At 43.4% G+C, this 19,674-nt stretch overlaps 1 protein-coding gene across 2 annotated transcripts; it reads left to right on the plus strand.

Annotated features, from left to right (window-relative positions):
• Positions 1-743: 743 nt before the first annotated feature.
• On the plus strand, positions 744-10,878 carry A4GNT (alpha-1,4-N-acetylglucosaminyltransferase). 2 transcript variants are annotated; one of them, XM_033212546.1, is made up of 3 exons: positions 744-1,030; positions 3,029-3,462; positions 9,718-10,878. In XM_033212546.1, exons 2-3 carry the CDS (start codon positions 3,055-3,057, stop codon positions 10,336-10,338), a joined length of 1,029 nt encoding a protein of 342 aa, XP_033068437.1. In that variant the 5' UTR covers positions 744-1,030; positions 3,029-3,054; the 3' UTR covers positions 10,339-10,878. The 2 variants fall into 2 exon arrangements, with proteins under 2 accessions (XP_033068437.1, XP_033068436.1); XM_033212545.1 differs by lacking the exon at positions 744-1,030 and adding an exon at positions 1,867-1,974.
• Positions 10,879-19,674: the final 8,796 nt, after the last annotated feature.

The following is a 19,674-nucleotide window of genomic DNA, read 5'->3' on the forward strand; positions in this document are numbered from 1 at the left end:
AGATCATGCCACTACACTCCAGCCTGGGCGACAGAGTGAGACTCTGCCTCAAAAAAAAAAAAGAGTTAGAATAGGGAAGAGATTTCACTCTTCTGAATAAAACAAAACAACTTAATGTTTGTCATCAGGGAGTACAAATACCATCCATATTGATATAATTCTATTTTTCTCTTCTATTTTCCTTGGTAGAAAGTGACAATTGCTTCTTTGGTTTACAGAGCCCTTTCATTCTCACAGTGAGCCTGAGGTCAGTTATTTTCTGCACTTTTCAAGGGAGTTGAGGCTCTGGGCAGTTTAGGGGCTTGTCTAGTTCCCTCCGCCTGGGGTGGCTGGAGGCATAACTCCAAGCTCAGTGCTACTTCCATCATACTTTCTACTTGGTTCTTGGTCAGACAGGTTCTACTTTTGTGTTTGGGATTTCACTGCATTGCTGATGCTCACATTCATCCTTACCTGACAAAGGCCATTAACTACATCACTGATCTCTGCTTTGACCACTTGTTCAATAATTTTAGCCACTGGGCTAGCAATTGCGAGGCACTAAGATATGTGACTCACCTGAGACCCAGGAATGCATTGCCACTCCCACAGATGGGGTCCTCTAGTTACCCCTGAGCAAGGAGGAGGAGCACTAATCTCCACTCCCCTTCACAGGAAAGAACAACCAATCTGTCCAATTACAGAGAACTTTGGAAAGATGCCAAGGAACTCTGAGCCCAGAATTGATGAGGTCCAGAGAAGAAATTCAGCTCCAAAAGGAAGAGGGGAGACCTACAAGCTGTTTCTGGGATCCTTGGACACATAGAAAACCAGAAGCCATCAATGAGTGCGGCAGCTTTAATTCCTTCATGTAGGACCTGCTATGTTAGAATCCAAAGTCTGCTCAGGAGCAGGCCTACCTGCTCACACTACAGCATCCAGGGGGAACTGTGGATACCTGCTCATGGCCAAGACAGGTGACTGAGCAGAGGATGGCTCCAAAGAAGATTACTAAGAGCTCATTTCAGGGGCAGTGGGGAATACGCCACAGGTGAGTGCTAACACCTTGGGAAATGTGGGGACTGCCACATCAGTGGAGGACAACAAAGCTGGCTTCCTGAGACTGAGAGGAGGCTCACACAAGGGGCATCTTGGGGAAAAAGGAGCCTTTCTGCAGCCACTGTGACTGACACTGGAGAATCACTTCTTACATTCTTTTTTTTTTTTTTTTTTTTTTTGAGACGGAGTCTCGCTTTGTCGCCCAGGCTGGAGTGCAGTGGCCGGATCTCAGCTCACTGCAAGCTCCGCCTCCCGGGTTCACGCCATTCTCCTGCCTCAGCCTCCTGAGTAGCTGGGACTACAGGCGCCTGCCACTTCGCCCGGCTAGTTTTTTGTATTTTTTTTAGTAGAGACGGGGTTTCACCATGTTAGCCAGGATGGTCTCGATCTCCTGACCTCGTGATCCACCCGTCCCGGACTTCTTACATTCTAAATCACTGGGCCTTTGGACTGCAGGCGCTTGTTCATTGCTTATTTGTGGTGATGGGCTCTCTTTCCTTTTCATCAAACTTTGTGCTTGCGAAGGGGTGTTTGTACCACCTTACAGGGTCTCTGTCCATAATTTTGATTCAAGCTAAACTGAACAAGTGCAGGATACGTTGGCTCCAAGGTTATGCCAGGATACAGCTTTCTCCAGGTGAAATAATCCCTTTATAACCCCCATAATAGATCCACAAACAGGCAGGATTAGTATGTGGGTCACCTTAAAAATCTGGTGAACCCCCTCTTGTTCCCAAGTGTCTGTGTTTGAGGGAACTTAGTAAAGGGAGGAGCTTCCGGGGAACTTTTTGTGTTTAGTCTCATTCGCCAATGATTTACTTACCCTGTATTGTTGAATTGGAAGATTGGGTGGCGATTTATCAGAAAGTGCAGCAGTAAAAACTTGTTGTTTCTAAGATCTCAAATACTGGTTAACTGCAAGTTTCCAGCTAGAAGGTAGGCTCTGATTCACTGTTTTGTATTTTCTAAAACAGTTATAAGTAATTTGAAAGATAGACCTGCCAAGAATTGAGATCTGTGTTCTGCTTGGTTAGAGCTAACATTTACGGTGAGGAAAACACTGCAGGTAACAATTCAGAGCCTGGACTTTGGTGGCAGGTGGATGCAAGTTACCGTCACAGCTCTGCTACTTGATAATTGTGTGATCTTGGCAATTTATTTAACTCTGGAGCCTTCAGTTTGCTTGCTTTGTTAATTTTTTTTTCTTAGTTCTATTAGTTTTTCAATTATGTTTTCTGAAACTAGAGATACTTTTGCCTCTTTTAATATTCATAGTAGAAATTTCTTTCTCTTGTTTTATTGCATTGGTTACAATTATGAGACTGTAACCAATGATGTCAGTGACAATGACAATGGGCATTCATATCATATTCCTGATCTTAATGGGATGTTTCAAATGTTTCATATTAAGTGTGATAATTACTGTATGTTCTGGTAGACATTGTTTAAAATCAGCTTAAGAAAGTTTCCTTGTACTTTAAAAAAATTGTGAATGAATCTTAAAGTTAGTCACATTCTTGGCATCTCTTGAGCCAAAATAATATGGCTTTTCTTCTTTAGCCTGTTAAGATAATGCATTTTATCAATAGTTTTCCCTATTAACTAATTATTTTTAATGTCAAATCATTTTAAAATCTAAGATAAATCCTGATTGGTTATGATGCATTTTTCTTTCTCACACATTTCTTGTCTTTTTTTTTTTTTTTTTAATTTTTGTGATAATTTTCACTATGCTGCCCAAGCTAGTCTCAAACTCTTGGACTCAGGGGATCCTCCTGCCTCAGCCTCCCTAGTAGTTGGGACTACAGGCATGTGCCACCATGCCTGGCTGCATTTTTTCTTTTTAATATTGCTGGACTTGATTTCATAATATTTTATTTAGGATATTTAAAATTTAAGTTTTTAAATGATATTCATGTATCATTTTCTCATGTGCTATCTTTATCAGCCTTTGCAGCTGTGATTTTTAATTAATTGTGTTGATTTAAAGGAGCAGGCTGGCACAGAGAAGAGGACATGAAGAAGGAGCTCCAGCTCTCCCTTTCAGTCATCTTGCTGTTTGCCTGTGGCTTCCTCTACAAGTTCATCCTGAAGTCCAGCTGCCTCTTCTGCTTGCCTTCTTTCAAGTCCCAGCAGGGGTTGGAAGCCCTCCTGAGCCACAGACGCGGCATTGTGTTTCTAGAGACCTCAGAGAGAATGGAGCCGACCCACTTAGTCTCCTGCGCTGTAGAGTCTGCTGCCAAGATTTATCCTGAGCGGCCCGTGGTGTTCTTTATGAAGGGTCTCACTGATTCCACACTGATGCCCTCAAACTCCGCATACCCAGCTTTTTCCTTCCTCTCAGCAATAGACAACGTTTTCCTCTTCCCTTTGGATATGAAAAGGCTGTTTGAAGACACACCATTGTTTTCATGGTACAATCAAGTAAGTGTTCAGGGAACTTAAAATGTCAACGAATTGTATATATGGGTAAACTGAGGGTAAGGACTCAGGTCGGAGATGGAACTAGAACTCACATTTGGGTCGACTCTCATTTAGCCCTCTTTTTACCATGTTGGGAACTGATTCAAATAAACAAGGGAGACTTGTGTTAGGTGCATCTTTATTCTCGTCTTTTGCTTCTAGCCTTATTTCTTTTAGGATCTTGGTTACTTTGGAGACTGTTCTTAACTGAATGAGTTTTTATATCTTTATAGGACACTTATTTTTCACTATAGTTTTAAATCCACTTATGTTAAACTTTTTTTTTTTTTTTTGCACCTAAAGGGGAAACCAGGCAATATTTAACATGAAAAGATGTAAGTAGAAAATTCATGAAGGATCGGTGAAATGCTGCGATATGGATTGGGTTATATTAAGATATGCTTGAGAAACCATTGGAGCTCGGAGGAATTTTGTAATCCCCATGATAGTAGCAGACCATAAAAAGGGAATAACATGCCAATCTAATATTTCTCTTATAGAAGAGCTGAAAGCAGGTTGCTTAAGGAAATTATAGTACAACCACTCAATGATTCCATCATACAGGCTTTAACTATGATTTTTTAAAACTGACATCCTATGAAGACCATAACACAATATGGAATTAAAACCACCTTATATCATAATGTAATTATATATAATGTAATTATAGTAGTTATAACGATTTAAGTTATGCAAAAACCCACACACATCTATTGAAAAAAAAAGACCTCAAAGAACTATACAACACACAATAATAGTAGGTGTTTTAGTATAATTGGCTTAGGAGTGAATTTAGTGATGAGAATGTATTGATTTTACAAATAAAATTATTTTAGAAAACAAAAAGTAATTTAAAAATTAACATAAAAATAATACTATTTGCATTGGGTGTGCTGGCATGCACCTGTAGTCTCAGCTACTCCAGAGGCCGAGGGAGGAGGATTGCTGGAGCCCAGGAGTTCAAAGGCCAGCCTGGTCAACATAGCGAGACTCTGTTTCAAACAAACACACAAGCAAAAATAATACTATTTGCTTGCCACATAAAGTTCTGCCTAAATTCTAATAATAGGATGTAGCAAATATTAGCAAACTTTTTTTTTCTGTATAGGGCCAGATAGTAAATATTTTTGGCTTTGTGGGCTAAGGTGGCAAAATTGAGGATATTATGAAGGTACTTGTGGTAGTTTCCTCCGTCTGCTGTAACTAATTACCACCAACCTGGTGGTGTAAAACAACAGAAATTCATTCTCTCACAGTTCTGGAGGTCAGAAGTCCCAGATTATTTTCACTGGGCCAATATCAAAGTGCTAGCAGGGCTGCGTTTCCTCCTGAGTTCCTAGGGAAGGATGATCCCTTGCCTCTGACAAGCTTCTGTGGCTGCTGGCATTCCTTGGTCAGTAGCCCCTCACTCCAATCTCTGTCTCCATCTTCAAATCTCTTTTCCTCTGTGTGTGTAAAATCTCCCTCTGTCTCTCCCTTTAAATGACACTTGTGATTGCATTTAGAGCCCATCCAGGATAATCTCCCCATCTTAAGTTTCCTAATGACATCTGCAAAGATACTTTTGCCATATAAGGTAACATTAACAGGTTCCAGGAATTAGGACCTGAGGTCTTTGGGTAGCCATTATTTAGCCTACTCCCTGCCCCACCTCATTTCCCTGGAAACTGGGTGGATTCTCCTGGGTGGAGGGCATGCATGTACTTAGTTGCTGTCAGCTGGAGACATTTTTTGGACTAAGTGACAGACCTGATGGGGAGGGATCTGGTGGGCCAGAAAGGTAGGGGCTGGGGTTGGGAGTGGCTGTTGGGGTCAGTTTATTCTTGGCCTCAGTGACTTCTAGATCCCAAAGTGCCTATCTCTCCTTCTGAAGAGCCCTGAAGTCCTCAAATTGGGACTCATCAGGAGGAGGTGGGGCAGTTCAGGGATTGAGTTTCCACTGTGTTGGCAGTGCCAACAGCAGAGTTTCAAAAAAGCAGGTGGCACTGCCCTGTGCAGTGGCAGGGCGGGCAGAGGGATAGGGAGGCAGTTTCTGGGAGTGGAGGGGATACCCCAGCTTGGTCTTTGTGGATCTCAGTGCTAACTTGCTAGAGGGTGCTCCCGGACTCTACAAGTTTCCTGATGCCTGGGCTAGACTAACACCACCTGATATAGTTTGAATATATGTCCTCACCAAATCTCATGTGGAATTGTAATCTCCATTGTTGGAGGTGGGGCCTGGTAGGAGGTAATTGGGTCATGGGGGTGGATCCCTCATGACTTGGTGCTGTCCTCAGGATAGGGAGTGGGTTCTCACAAGATCTGGTTGTTTAAAAGTGTGTGGCACCTACCCCCTGCGACTCTCTCTCTTGCTCCTGCTCTTGCCATGTGATGCGCCTACTCCTGCTTCACCTTCAGTTGTGAGTAAAAGCTCCCTGAGGCCTCCCCAGAAGCCAAGCAAATGCTGTTGCTTTGCTTCCTGTACAGCCTGCAGAACTGTGAGCCAATCAAATGTCTTTTCTTTATAAATTACCCAGTCTTAGGTATTTCCTTATAGGAATGCAAGAACAGCCTAACACACTGCCTAAATTGTATTTTGCTCCTTGAAAAAAATCTGTAATTAAATTATTTTGGGAGAAGCTGCATACCACATCCTTTTCTTACAGATGAATCACGCACATGAGGATATTAAAGCCTCTTTATCATTCTGAACTAAAGAAATTTAACTGGATTCAACCCATCACTTCCTAAACTTATTTGAGCATGGAACCCTCTTTCAGTGTGATACATAAATAATCTCTTGGCACTGATGTTCCATGGAACACAGTTTAGGTTGCTCTAAGCTGCACCTTAATTTTACTATGTTGGATTTTAGGAGCAAGATGGGCTCTGAGCTAGAGAGCTCCTAAGTGTTTGCTCCGTCTGAGCCTGCAGGATACTACAGTAGGCTGTACATCTACAGGGATCACACCATAATACCCTAGGGATGCTGAGCTCTGGCATGTGCTTTCCCAGTTAGGCCACCACAGGATAGCTGGGAACCACCTGTTAGGAAAGACTCAAGGTGCCATCACTTCCTCATGACCACTGGGTTTGCTGCACTGATCTGGGCTACTGTAGCCCTTGATGATGCCCAGGAATTAGAACTATGGGCATAGGGTGGGGATGGGCGACTATTCTCTGAGCAGCTAGAACCTTCAACCTCTTTCTGCTAATCATCCTTATTGGTGCGCTTATGTTGTTTTTGTTTTGTTTTGTTTTGAGATGGAGTCTCGTTCTGTCGCCCAGGCTGGAGTGCAGTGGTGTGATCTCGGCTCACCAGAACCTCCGCTTCCCGGGTTCAAGCAATTCTCCTGCCTCAGCCTCCCAAGTAGCTGGGACTATAAGCATGCACCACTACACCCAGCTAATTTTTGTATTTATAGTAGAGATGGGATTTCACCATGTTGGCCAGGATGGTCTCGATTTCTTGACTTTGTGATCCACCCACCTCGGTCTCCCAAAGAGCTGGGATTACCGTGTAAGCTACCGCGCCCTGCCCCTGGTCATAATTTTTAACTTAAAAAATATAGGAATGATCATAGTACCTATTTTTGAGGACTTGTGTAGATTAAAAAGAGCTTAGAACAATTATTGATAAATGTTAGCTATTATTATTAGGTTTTTGGCAATTGTATACAATGTGACAATTTTTTTTTTTTTTTTTTTTGAGACGGAATTTTGCTCTCTCACCCAGGCTGGAGTGCAGTGGTACGATCTCAGCTCACTGCAACCTCCACCTCCCAGGTTCAAGTGATTCTCCTGCCTCAGCCTCCGGAGTAGCTGGGATTACAGGCACCCGCCACCCGCCTGGCTATTTTTTTTTTGTATTTTTAGTAGAGATGGGATTTCACTGTGTTGGCCAGGCTGGTCTCCAACTCTTAATTTCATGATCTGCCCGCCTCTGCCTCCCAAAGTGCTGGGATTACAGGCATAAGCCACCCCCGCCCGGCCTATTTTTTTTTTTTTTTTTTGAGATGGAGTTTCACTCTTGTCACCCAGGCTGGAGTGCAATGGCACCATCTTGGCTCACTGCAACCTCTGCCTCCCAGGTTCAAGTGATTCTCCTGTCTCAGCCTCCCTAGTAGCTGGGATTACAGGTACCTGTCACCATGCCAAGCTAATTTTTGTATTTTTAGTGGAGACGGGGCTTCACCATGTTGGCCAGGCTGGTCTCGAACTCCTGACCTCAGGTAATACACCCACTTCAGCCTCCCAAAGTGCTGGGATTATAGGTGTGAGCCACCACGCCCAGCACAATGTGACAATTTTTAACAACTTGTGAAGATTTCTGCAAAGTTTTAGTTGACCTGCTTTCATTTGACTCAATAGCAGAATTTTAAAGACTGTTTATTTTGTCAAAAGCCAGGGGTGGTTGTTTAACCTTTTAACCAATGTCTTTAAAATTAAAAAACAAACAAACAAAACATTTTGCTTTCTATTTCTCTTCAAAATGTTAGCATTCCATATGAGAACATTGACATTTATGCTGATTTATTTTTGTTCTTTTTAAAGTAATTTTCTGTTTTGCCCACATTTTAGCCTTTGCAGTCATCTGTGACTCCTCTCTTTCCCACCCCACATCTAGCCCATCAGAAAATTCTGACCAGCTTCATCTTCATTATGTGCCTTTCCCTCACCCCCACTGTTAGCACCATCATCTCTTGTCTGGATTATGTCAACCGACTCCTAACTTGCCTTTGCTTCTGCCCTTGCCACCTACCAACCCTACCCCACACTGATTTCCACACAGCAGCCAGAGTGACCCTTTGCAGACTAATTGAGATCACTTCCCTCCTTTCTTCTAAACCTTCCAAATAACTTCAGTCTTGGCCCCAGCCACATATTCTAGCCTCCCTCCCCACCCCTGTCCAATTCTGATCTCATTGCCTACCCCACTCCCTTCTCTACTCTGCTTCAGCCCACTGCCTCCTCCTTGTTCCCGCACATGGCAAGTGTGCTTTTGCCTCAGGGCCCTTGTATTCACTGGGATACAGACCTGAGCTTCAGTGACTTTTATGCAGTGCATTTGTGGAACTATATGAACCAGGAGGGGAGGTCTGTGGTTAGAGGAAGCAACACACTGGTGGACAATCTCTATTGCAAGAGAAGAGAGTTCTAGGAGTTCCCTCCTCCTGGAACTCTCTTTTCTCAGCTATGGGCATGGTTCACCCACCCACTTCATTCCAGTTTCTGGGGGAACTAATGTAATACAGTGCTCCACCCTGGCCCCTTCACAGTCCCTTCACCCAGCTTTTTTTCTTCATAGTTGTTGTCAACATCTGACACATAATGTTTATTTATTATCTGTCTCCTCCCAGTAGGGTTTTCTCTTTGTTTGTTCACTGCTGTATCCTTAGCAGTTTTAATAGAATTCGGCACACAGTAAATACGCCCTCAATAAATATTATTAGAGGAATTAATAAATGAGCAAAGGTATGCATTTTAAGGTTCTTTTTACCAATTTTTCAAATAGCAGACATACTGATTTTTTCTTTGTCAGTTGTTAGCATTTTAAGGGCTTTATTTGGTTCTTCCTCTACAGTTTCTTTTTTTTTTGAGACGGAGTCTCACTCTCTCCACCAGGCTGGAGTGCACTGGCCCGATCTCGGCTCACTGCAAGCTCTGCCTCCTGGGTTCACGCCATTCTCCTGCCTCAGCCTCCCTAGTAGCTGGGACTGCAGGTGCCCGCCACCGCGCCCAGCTAATTTTTTGTATTTTTAGTAGAGACGGGGTTTCACCGTGGTATCGATCTCCTGACCTTGTGATCCGCCCACCTCGGCCTCCCAAAGTGCTGGGATACAGGCGTGAGCCACCGCGCCGGGCCTACAGTTTCATATTTGTAGTTTACGTCACCCACATTGAAGAATGAATCATACAGTGCATTGTGAAATCTTTTCTGGATTTCTTCTTTATCTTTCCAATGCTTTAATGTTTTTAAAAAAACATTTCATGAAATCTTTAAAAGGTGCTAAAACCTTTCCATTGATGCTGATTGCTGCCAACTTTTTACTTAAATGAAAAATTTTGGAGTGAGGTAAATTTGGTAAATTTGCAAAATCGGGCTTGTGGCAAATAGGATTTTGGGAAGCTGGCTTATTTAACCCCTCCCCAGCTTCTCTGGGCCTGGCCTCCTGCTGTGATGCCCCTCCCTCTTCCCCCTGGCTACTTGGGACTGATTTGCACCTGCTCCTGCAGATCAACACCAGCATAGAGAGAAACTGGCTCCACATCAGCTCGGACGCATCCCGCCTGGCCATCATCTGGAAATACGGTGGCATCTACATGGACACCGATGTCATCTCCATCAGGCCCATACCTGAGGAGAACTTTTTGGCTGCCCAGGGCTCTCGGTTCTCTAGTAATGGAGTATTTGGGTTCCTCCCCCAGCACCCCTTTTTGTGGGAATGCATGGAAAACTTTGTTGAACACTATAATTCAGACATCTGGGGCAACCAAGGCCCTGATTTGATGACAAGGATGTTGAGGGTATGGTGTAAACTTGAAGACTTCCAGGAGCTGAGCGACCTCAGGTGCCTGAACATATCCTTCCTACACCCCCAAAGATTTTACCCCATCTCCTATTCAGAGTGGAGGCGCTACTATGAAGTGTGGGATAGAGAGCCAAGCTTCAATGACTCCTACGCCCTGCATTTGTGGAACTACATGAACAAGGAGGGGCGGGATGTGATTAGAGGAAGCAACACACTGGTGGAAAATCTCTATCGCAAGCACTGTCCCGGGACTTACAGAGACCTGATTCAAGGCTCAGAGGGGTCAGTGACTGGGGAGCTGGGTCCAGGTAACAAAGAGAGCTAATACTGGGTTGCTGCTGCTGCAGTGTGGAAATGGACATTTCCTGGAGTGCCACATTTTCACTTGATCTCCACTGTCCCTTGGGGGGGTGGGCAGAGGGTTACCTCTCAAATGTCAGTTAGGATTAGCTTTCTCTGTCTATAATAGAACAATCCCAAATAATACTGGCTATAAAACATACACTCATGGTCCATGTGGCTGCTTGACCTCCAACCCACCATGTTTGCATTTCAGGCAGTAGGATGAAGAAAAGAGGAAAGGTGCACTTGCTTTATTTTGTGAAGACTTCCTGCTAATACCATATAACACTTCCTCTTACATTGCACTGACTGAGATGTAGCTGCAAGAGAGGCTGGGAAGTTTAAGGAGGAAGAAAAAATGGGTACTGGGGTAGGCAGCTAACAGTTTTGCCACATGTTCTATTTAATACAGTAAGATTAATTCCAGGACCTGTTAGAGCATTGACTGAGGTAAAAAGAGACTTGATTTCTAGTCCTGATTTTGACATTCATTAATGCATTCAGTCAATAAATATTAACTGAGCCTGGTCTATGTGCCAAGCATTGATTTAGATGCTACAGATACAGCTGGATCAAGCAGATGAGGTCCTCAGCACTTATATCCTAATCCCTGGCCTCATGACCCTGGGACAGTCTCCTCTCCTCCCCAGGGTGTCTGCTGTTCTCTACCCTACCTCTTTCCAATATACACTTTAACCCTGTCATAATTGGCCCATAGAAACAAATTACAAACTCAGGCTATTTAAAACTGCTGCCCTTTTTAGATTCACATAAAAATTTACCTCCTGCATTTCAAAATGTCATGTTCAAAACACCGTAAATAAATACAATTTTTATTTGTCAATTACAAATAAATTATTTATTTATTTTCAGGAGGTATGAGGATTATACTATTATGAGAATATTTCAGCAAACACTTATCAGAGAAGATTTTCTAGAACTTTCCTTTTGATAGTTTGCTTTATGGAAAAAAGTTTATATTTGCCCTCGAATATAAAATTATGATATCTTTTCAAACTATATCCATCTATCCCTCTTTTAGTCTAATATTTCCCCCTTTAGGAATCACTGCTGGCCAGGCACAGTGGTTCACATCTGTAATCCTGGCATTTTGGGAGGCTGAGGCAGGTGGATTGCTTGAGCCCAGGAGTTCAAGACCAGCCTGGGCAACATGGTGAAACCCTGTCTCTACAAAAAATACAAAAATTAGCTGGGTGTGGTAATGTATACCTGTAGTCCAAGCTAGCTGGGAGACTGAGTTGGGAGGATCACCTGAACATGGGAGGTTGAGGGTACAGTGAGCCAAGATTGTGCCACTGCACTCAGTCTGGGTGACAGAGCCAGATCAAAAAAAAAAAAAAAAAAAATCACTGCTCTGACAGTCTTATTAAAAAATATTTACAAGTCATGTCTCATGCCCCAGCTTTATTTATTCACAGCTACTTGCTTTGGACTTGTAGATGTCTGATACCATTGTCAGGCTCTGAGGCTGCTGCCATACCCAATGGTTGTCCTCTAGGTTGTGTCCTAGGAACTGCTACTGGTTTTCAGTTCTCCTGACTATCTCCACAGGTGAGGATTTCTAGGGCTAGCTGTCTTAGAGACAAGCAGGGACACATATGTCTCTCACTTCTACATCTAGAGAATGCATGACAAATGGTTCTTCAACTATCGAACATTCCTGACCGATAGTGTTTTGAGGGGTTTGATTAGAAATATTTTCGATACTTCAAAAATATGTGAATTGGCCATGCACATTGGCTCACGCCTATAATGCCAGCACTTTGGGAGGCCAAGGTGGGGGGATTGCTTGAGTCCAGGAGTTTGAGATCAGATTGGGCAAAACAGCAAGACTCTGTCTCTACAAAAAACAAATAGCCAGGCATGATGGCTCACCTGTAGTCCTAGCTACTCGGGAAGCTAAGGAAGGAGGATCACTTGAGCCCACGGGTTCTAGGTTATGGTGAACTGTGATCACACCACTGCACTCCAGCCTGGGCAAGACAGTGAGACCCTATGTCAAATAAATAAATAAGTAAATAAATGTACACACACACACACACACATACATACACAAATTCATTTTGATATTAATGATAGTTTGATGTTTATAGGGAGCTTTACCTGGCAGTAAATTATGTTTTTGATTAATACGTTTTTTGATTAATAAAAAATGTAGGAAATAAAGTAATAATGTATCACTTAATGAATCCAGTTTGCTTAGTGAAAAAGAACATTTCAAAACATGGTGGTGGTGATGATGGCAAGAGTAGTAAGTGGTAAGAAATGTGAGGTTCCTGGAACCCCGGATAACCCTGGATTCCTTCTGGTCTTTTGTGAATCTATGCCATTAATTTATGTCAGGCTACATTTTGAGAATAGGCTCATGCTGGTGTTTTCTCCTGTATTAATTTTTTTTCAAATCCTACTCATTCTTAGAATTTCAAATAGGATTGTGTGGGGCAAAACGTGAAAGTGCCTGCTGTGTACTACTGTCAAGTTTGTAGGCACCTCTCACTCTTTCTCTGCGTATCTATTCCTGCTTATCGATAAGAAGTCTCTTCCAAGTACCCTGCACTGCCACCTTGTCTGCCCTTGCTTTTTCCCCAGGACTCCCACAATTCAACAGGGCTGTCTCGTTTCCTTCTCTAGGGTAACGGCCAGCATCAGTGCTGATTGGTTGGTATCTTTGCCAGACTCATTAAATATTTTGAATACCATTTCTGAGTTTCTCATATCAACGGTTAAAAAAATACAAATGTAATCATAAGATTCCATAACATGTGTTATGGCCAGCTGTGGTAGCTCATGCCTATAATCCCAGCACTTTGGGAGGCTAATGGGGGCAGATCACTTGAGATCAGGAGTTTGAGACCACCAGCCTGGCCAACATGATGAAACCCGTCTCTACTAAAAATACAAAAATTAGCCGGGCGTGGTGGTGGGTGCCTGTAATCCCAACTACTTGGGAGGCTGAGGCAGGAGAATTGCTTGAACTCAGGAGGTGGAGGTTGCAGTTAGCCCAGACTGTACCACTGCACTCCAGCTGGACAACGAGCAAAATTCTGTCTGAAAAAAAAAAAAAGATACATGTTACTTGTATGTTGTTTTTCACTTTAAAAACGTATCTCTTAGGTACCTTTTTTCGTTAGCACACCAAGATATACTTTTTTCTTTATAATGGTTGCATAGTATTTCATTGTAGGATACATGATACATAATCTATTTAATCGTTATTCAATTGGTGGATATTTAGGTTATTCTAATTTTAATGGTACATGTAATACTATAGCAAAAAAATCCTGATTCCTGCATTTTTGAGGACTTTAAATTTTGATAATTATTTTTCAAGAAGGCTGTTTGAAACTGCCCATTTTCCCACTTTTCACCAATTTAAAACATCTACTTAATTTTGGCCAATATAATAGTTTAAAACATGTAATTTTGATGTTCATTTTGGTAAGGTTGTTTACATGTTTAACTGGCAATTATTTTTATTCTATGAATCATCTCATCTTTTGTCCACTCTTCTTTTTTTTTTTTTTTTGAGACGGAGTCTCACTCTGTCACCCAGGCTGGAGTGCTGTGGCCTGATCTCAGCTCACTGCAAGCTCCGCCTCCCGGGTTCACGCCATTCTCCTGCCTCAGCCTCCCGGGTAGCTGGGACTACAGGCGCCACCACCTCGCCCGGCTAGTTTTTTGTAGTTTTTTTAGTAGAGACGGGGTTTCACCGTGTTAGCCAGGATGGTCTCGATCTCCTGACCTCGTGATCCGCCCGTCTTGGCCTCCCAAAGTGCTGGGATTACAGGCTTGAGCCACCGCGCCCAGCTTGTCCACTCTTCTTTTGGGTTGTTCTATTTCTTGTTGATTTGTAAGCACTCTTTTTTTTTTTTTTTTTTTTTTTTTTGAGACGGAGTCTCGCTCTGTCACCCAGGCTGGAGTGCTGTGGCCTGATCTCAGCTCACTGCAAGCTCCGCCTCCCGGGTTCAGGCCATTCTCCTGCCTCAGCCTCCTGAGTAGCTGGGACTACAGGCGCTCGCCACCTCGCCCGGCTAGTTTTTTTGTATTTTTTAGTAGAGACAGGGTTTCACCGTGTTAGCCGGGATGGTCTCGATCTCCTGACCTCGTGATCCGCCCGTCTCGACCTCCCAAAGTGCTGGGATTACAGGCTTGAGCCACCGCGCCCGGCCATTGTAAGCATTCTTTATAAATTAATGTCGCTAATACTGTATCATTACATTGCATTTTTTTAGTTCTTTGTTTTTTAACCTCATTTAGGATGTTTTCATCATATATATTTTAAAATTTTTATGTAATCCAACCTGTCTTTTTTTTGTCTTTTGGGTTTCATGCCAATCTTCCCTACCCTTCTGTCACCCTGCTCCCCTTCAATAAATAAAGATAGAGCTCTCTCATCCAAGGGAATTATCAGGACCCTGAATCTCAGATGTATCTTCTAAACTAAGTAGCAAGGTTAATGCACTCTCCTTGGTGATACTGGGGCAGGGATTCTTTTTTTTTTTTTTTTTTTTTTTTTTTTTTTTTTTTTTGAGACGGAGTCTTGCTCTGCCGCCCAGGCTGGAGTGCAGTGGCCGGGTCTCAGCTCACTGCAAGCTCCGCCTCCTGGGTTTACGCCATTCTCCTGCCTCAGCCTCCCAAGCAGCTGGGACTACAGGCGCCTGCCATGTCGCCCGGCTAGTTTTTTTGTATTTTTTAGTAGAGACGGGGTTTCACCATGTTAGCCAGGATGGTCTAGATCTCCTGACCTCGTGATCCGCCCGTCTCGGCCTCCCAAAGTGCTGGGATTACAGGCTTGAGCCACCGCGCCCGGCCTGGGGCAGGGATTCTTAATTTAGGGGGCTGTGAAGAGATTTTGGAAGTCTGGGAACTTACATCTTTAATTTTACTAGCTGTTAATCAAAATGTATCATTTCTTTCAATTATGAATGCAGGCCAGAAACCGCAGTAGTATCAGTGAAACCTGTGACTGTCATTAAATATTAGTTTTTTCCTATCATGTTAAAGTTATTACAGATATCTTGAAACATTGTTTACACTCTTACTACTTTTAGATCAGATGCTAGGTCTTGCCATTTAACGTATTAATAAAAAATGCTATTATTTTGCACATTTTCTTGTGTTTTCATAGCTATATTTTCAATATTTTGATGTCCTCTGTAATTCTATGTTTTGCTTTGTACATTTAAAACTATTCTTAGATCGGGCATGGTGGCTCACGCCTGTAATCCCAGCACTTTGGGAGGCCAAGGCGGGAGGATCACAAGGTCAAGAGATCGAGACCATCCTAACCAACATGGTGAAACCCCGTCTCTACTAAAAATACAAAAGTTAGCTGGGCGTGGTTGTGCGCGCCTGTAGTCCCAGTTACTTGGGAGGCTGAGGCAGGAGAATCACTTGAATCTGGGAGGCAGAGTGAGCCAAGATCGCACCACTGCACTCCAGCCTGGCGACACAGCAAGACACCCTCTCAAAAAATAAATCAATAAATAAATAAAAAGTAAAAATAAAAACCATTCTGAGGAAAGGGTATGGGCTTCATCAAACTGCCACAGGGGGAATCCCTCCTCCAAAAGGCAAGAACCCAGGCAGGAGGCGGCTGGGGCAGCTTCTTCCAGATCCCACCCCCCATCACTGCCAGCCAATGAGTGGCCATATCACAGCCACGCCTTAGGCCAAGCTTTTCCAGCTCTGCATTTTCATTTTTGCAGAAGGGACGTTTTCTTGAGAAAGGAGGTCTTTTCGGTAGGTGCTCAGACTTCCTTCAAAGTGATCTTTTCAGGGATTGGGCTAGAATGTACAATCTGCCTAAGAAAGAGTTTCTTCTCAGATCCTGCCACTTCTAGACATGTCAGGGTGCAGGCCTTTCTTTTGTTACTAGATTCTTAGATTTTTCAGGAGAAACCAGCAAACCAGATTTTATGTAAAACCCCCCTCTGACTGTATGCCTGCCTATGTATACATCAACCCAGAAAGGCCAACAATACATCTTTGACCTTAAATCACCTCAGGACTCTTTAGTGGCAGGCATCCCAGCACAGGGAGACCTGTCCATACACCTCAGATACATTTCCCTTCAGGAGAATGGGATCCAGAGCAGGCTTCTGAGGTGTGATGCCAGCATTTGGCAGCAGAGGGCACTCCTATTACAGGTTGCCTAGGCTGTGTCCTATTTCCTGAGGTGTAGGAGGGAGACCGTCTGTGAAAGGGGCTGAGCCAGGTCAGAGGGCAGGTGCCTAGTACTGGGCTGAGGAGGGAGTGAGGGGCCACTGGGGTATTGAAAATCCATCCTCCTGTCCTCCCACCCAGCAGTTGTGGGCCAGCTGCTCAGGGTGACAGGAATGTCTCCTGGACTAGCCAGCTAGGGCCGAGTCTGTGCACCTGTCCTCAGAGCTGATGCCAGATCTTTCTTGTGTGTGCTGCAGTAGAGGTGGGCAGCAGAAATGACAGCTTTCCAGTGCCAAGTGATCTAGTCCTCTAGAGGCTGTTGGTATCCTTGGGACTAAGAAAAGAACTTGGCACATAATAGGCACTCAGTAACTCTTCCCTTTGTTGAGGGTTGAACTAAGGCCTAGTAAGGGAAGAGTGTGAGGGTTCCATGCATGAGGTCTTGGTCAGCTCAAGATGGAGGATTTGGTTTTTGGCTAAGGTAGATTTGGGTGTATGTCAAGTCTACTTTCTTACACCAGCCCTGCAAAGGAGGGCACCCTATTTACACATGGGGAAATTGAGGCTGGTGGAAATAACACACACAAAGGTATCCTCAGAACTACTTTCTGTAAATGTCAGGGATATAGTGGGAAGAGAGCTGAGAAGCAAATGTCCTAGGCGATTTCACAGTGTCAAGTCAAGAGGGCACACCACTGACTTGTAGGCTCAGGGCAGAGCCTACATATAATTTAGCTAATTTGGTTCTAACAACTCTTCTAGGTAGAGTTTACTTTTCCCATTTTACAGATGAGAAAAACAAAGATTAGAGAGGCTACGTGACGTTCCCAGGGTTATGTAGCTTGGGAATGTGGAATGTAGATGCGTCTTTGACTCCCAAAGCCTGGACTCTTCTTTTTGCTCTTCTGGGTGGCAGAAAACCCTGGGGTGAAAAAAGTGCCCTGACTAGGAGAAGACAGCAGGAACAAGATTCCCCATCCGAGCAGGTGGTGCACAGATATCCCAACTTGGTCCTGCTCCCTGCTCCATCTACTACTTTTTTTAATGTTTAAAAAATTGTGGTAAACTATACATAACATAAAATTTGCCATTGTAACCATTTTCAAGTGTACAATTCAGTGGTATTAAGTACATTCACATTATTGTGCAACCATCACTACCATTTATCTCTGGAACTTTTTCATCATTCCCAAACTGAGATTCTGTACTCATGAATCAATAACTACTCATTCCCCCTCCTCCAGCCACTGGTAACCATTATTCTACTTTCTGTCTCTGTGAATGGACTATTCTAGGTACAAGTGGAATCACACAACATTTCTAGGTATAAGTGGAATAATACAATATTTGTCCTTTTGTGTCTAGTTTATTTCATTTACATAATGTTTTTGCCTTGATCTGAATGGTTGTGTCCCTGCAAAATGGGGTTGAAATCTTGACCCCCAAGGTGATGGTATTGGGAGGTGGGGCTTTAGGGAGGTACGGTTAGGTCATGAAGGTAGAGTCCTCATAATTGGGATTAGTGCGCTTATGAAAGAAACCCCAGAGAGCAAGGTAGCCCCTTCTACTAAGTAAGGGTGCAGTGAGAAGATGACAGCTAGGAAACAGGCCCTCACCAGGCACCGAATCTGCCAGTGTCTCTATTTTGGACTTCCCAGCCTCCAGAACTGTGAGAAAAAAACTTCTACTGTTTATATGCTACCCACTCAATGGTATTTTGTTATAGCAGCCTGAATAGACTAAGACAGTTTTCAAGGTTCATTCATATGTCAGAATTTCCTTCCCTTTTAAAGTTAATATTACATTGTATGGATATACCACATTTTGTTTACCCATTAATCTGTTGATAGACATTTGAATTGTTTCCACTTTTTGGCTATTGTGAATAATGCAATTATGAACATGAGTATATGAATATCTGTTTAAATCCCTGCTTTCAGTTCTTTGGGGTATATACCCAGAAATGGAATTGCTGGATCTTCTGGCAATTCGTGTTTAATTTTTTGAGGAACTACCATTCTGTATCCACAGTAATGGTACCATTTTACATTCCCACCAGCAATGCACAGGAGTTCCAGCTTCCCTGCATGTCCTTGACAATGCTTGCTCCCATACACATTTGCTTTGGCTGCCTTAAAATGTAGAGCTTGGCAGATTGAGACTGTGGTGGGAAGAGAGCCTTTGCAATGGAAAAAAGAGAAAGAGGGAGGGAGGGCGAAGAGTTGGAGGATGGAGAGAGAATGTGAAAAGGAGCTTTTTTCCCCACTCTTCCCTGACCCTCATGGGGTCTGCACCGACTCCTAGAACCTTCAAGCAGTAAGACAGAGGTCCCTCCACCAGGCACAGAGCTCTCCTTACACCTGGCCTCCTATTCCCAGCAACTTTAAGGAAGTATTTTTTTAATTGGCCATGGTTTTATCAAAAGCCTATTACGTTTTTGCCACAAAAGGATTTTCTTTAAAATAAAAATAAGGGTAAGTATTTGATGTCCCTTGGGAGTGCTTTAGAGAAGAGGAATGAATACTGACATGTCCTATCTTCCCAGATGCAGAATTGTAAAACAAACAAACATAATTGCTTTTCACATGTAAAAGAAAACTGAGTTAGAACATACTAGCGTTTTCTTTGCCACGAAAGAGTTTACTTTCAGTGACTAAGCCAGAATTACTAGAGTTGCCAGGCCTAGGGACAGGACACATTCTAAGTGCTTAGCCAGGCTGGCCAGGACTGACCATTTCTGCAAGGAGTCCACAAGAAAGCTCAGGGCAGCCCTTTCCTGCTCTTATCAATTTGAGTTAAGCAACAAACCTTTTGACCAAATATCAGCTCCATGGCACAACCCACAGTTACGGTGCCCACAAAACAGAATCTCAGCACAGCAACTATTGGCTATGGGAAGCGATCAGAGACTAACATCAGGAGAAAAAATACGTTTTTCAGTCCTGGGTTTCCAAGTTGGCATCCCCAGGGCAAACCAGCAGGTTGGGAGGGTAGGGGTTGGTGGGTGTCGGCTGCGGAGGGAAGGTGGCTGCCGTCTGTCTGATCAGACCTGGGGCACAACCAAAGAACTCTCCTAGCTTGGAATCAGGTCAGGAAGAAACCAGGACGGTCCCTTTAGGAGAGTGGGCAGGAC

The sequence above is a fragment of the Trachypithecus francoisi genome, unplaced genomic scaffold (assembly GCF_009764315.1).
Source record: "Trachypithecus francoisi isolate TF-2019V2 unplaced genomic scaffold, Tfra_2.0 Lachesis_group0, whole genome shotgun sequence".
Lineage (NCBI taxonomy): Eukaryota > Metazoa > Chordata > Mammalia > Primates > Cercopithecidae > Trachypithecus > Trachypithecus francoisi.

Coding starts and splice junctions, on each gene's coding strand:
- A4GNT (XM_033212546.1), top strand. CDS start 3,055: ATGAAGAAGGAGCTCCAGCTCTCCCTTTCAGTCATCTTGCTGTTTGCC. Junction 3,463..9,717: donor TGTTTTCATGGTACAATCAA/GTAAGTGTTCAG, acceptor CTGCTCCTGCAG/ATCAACACCAGCATAGAGAG.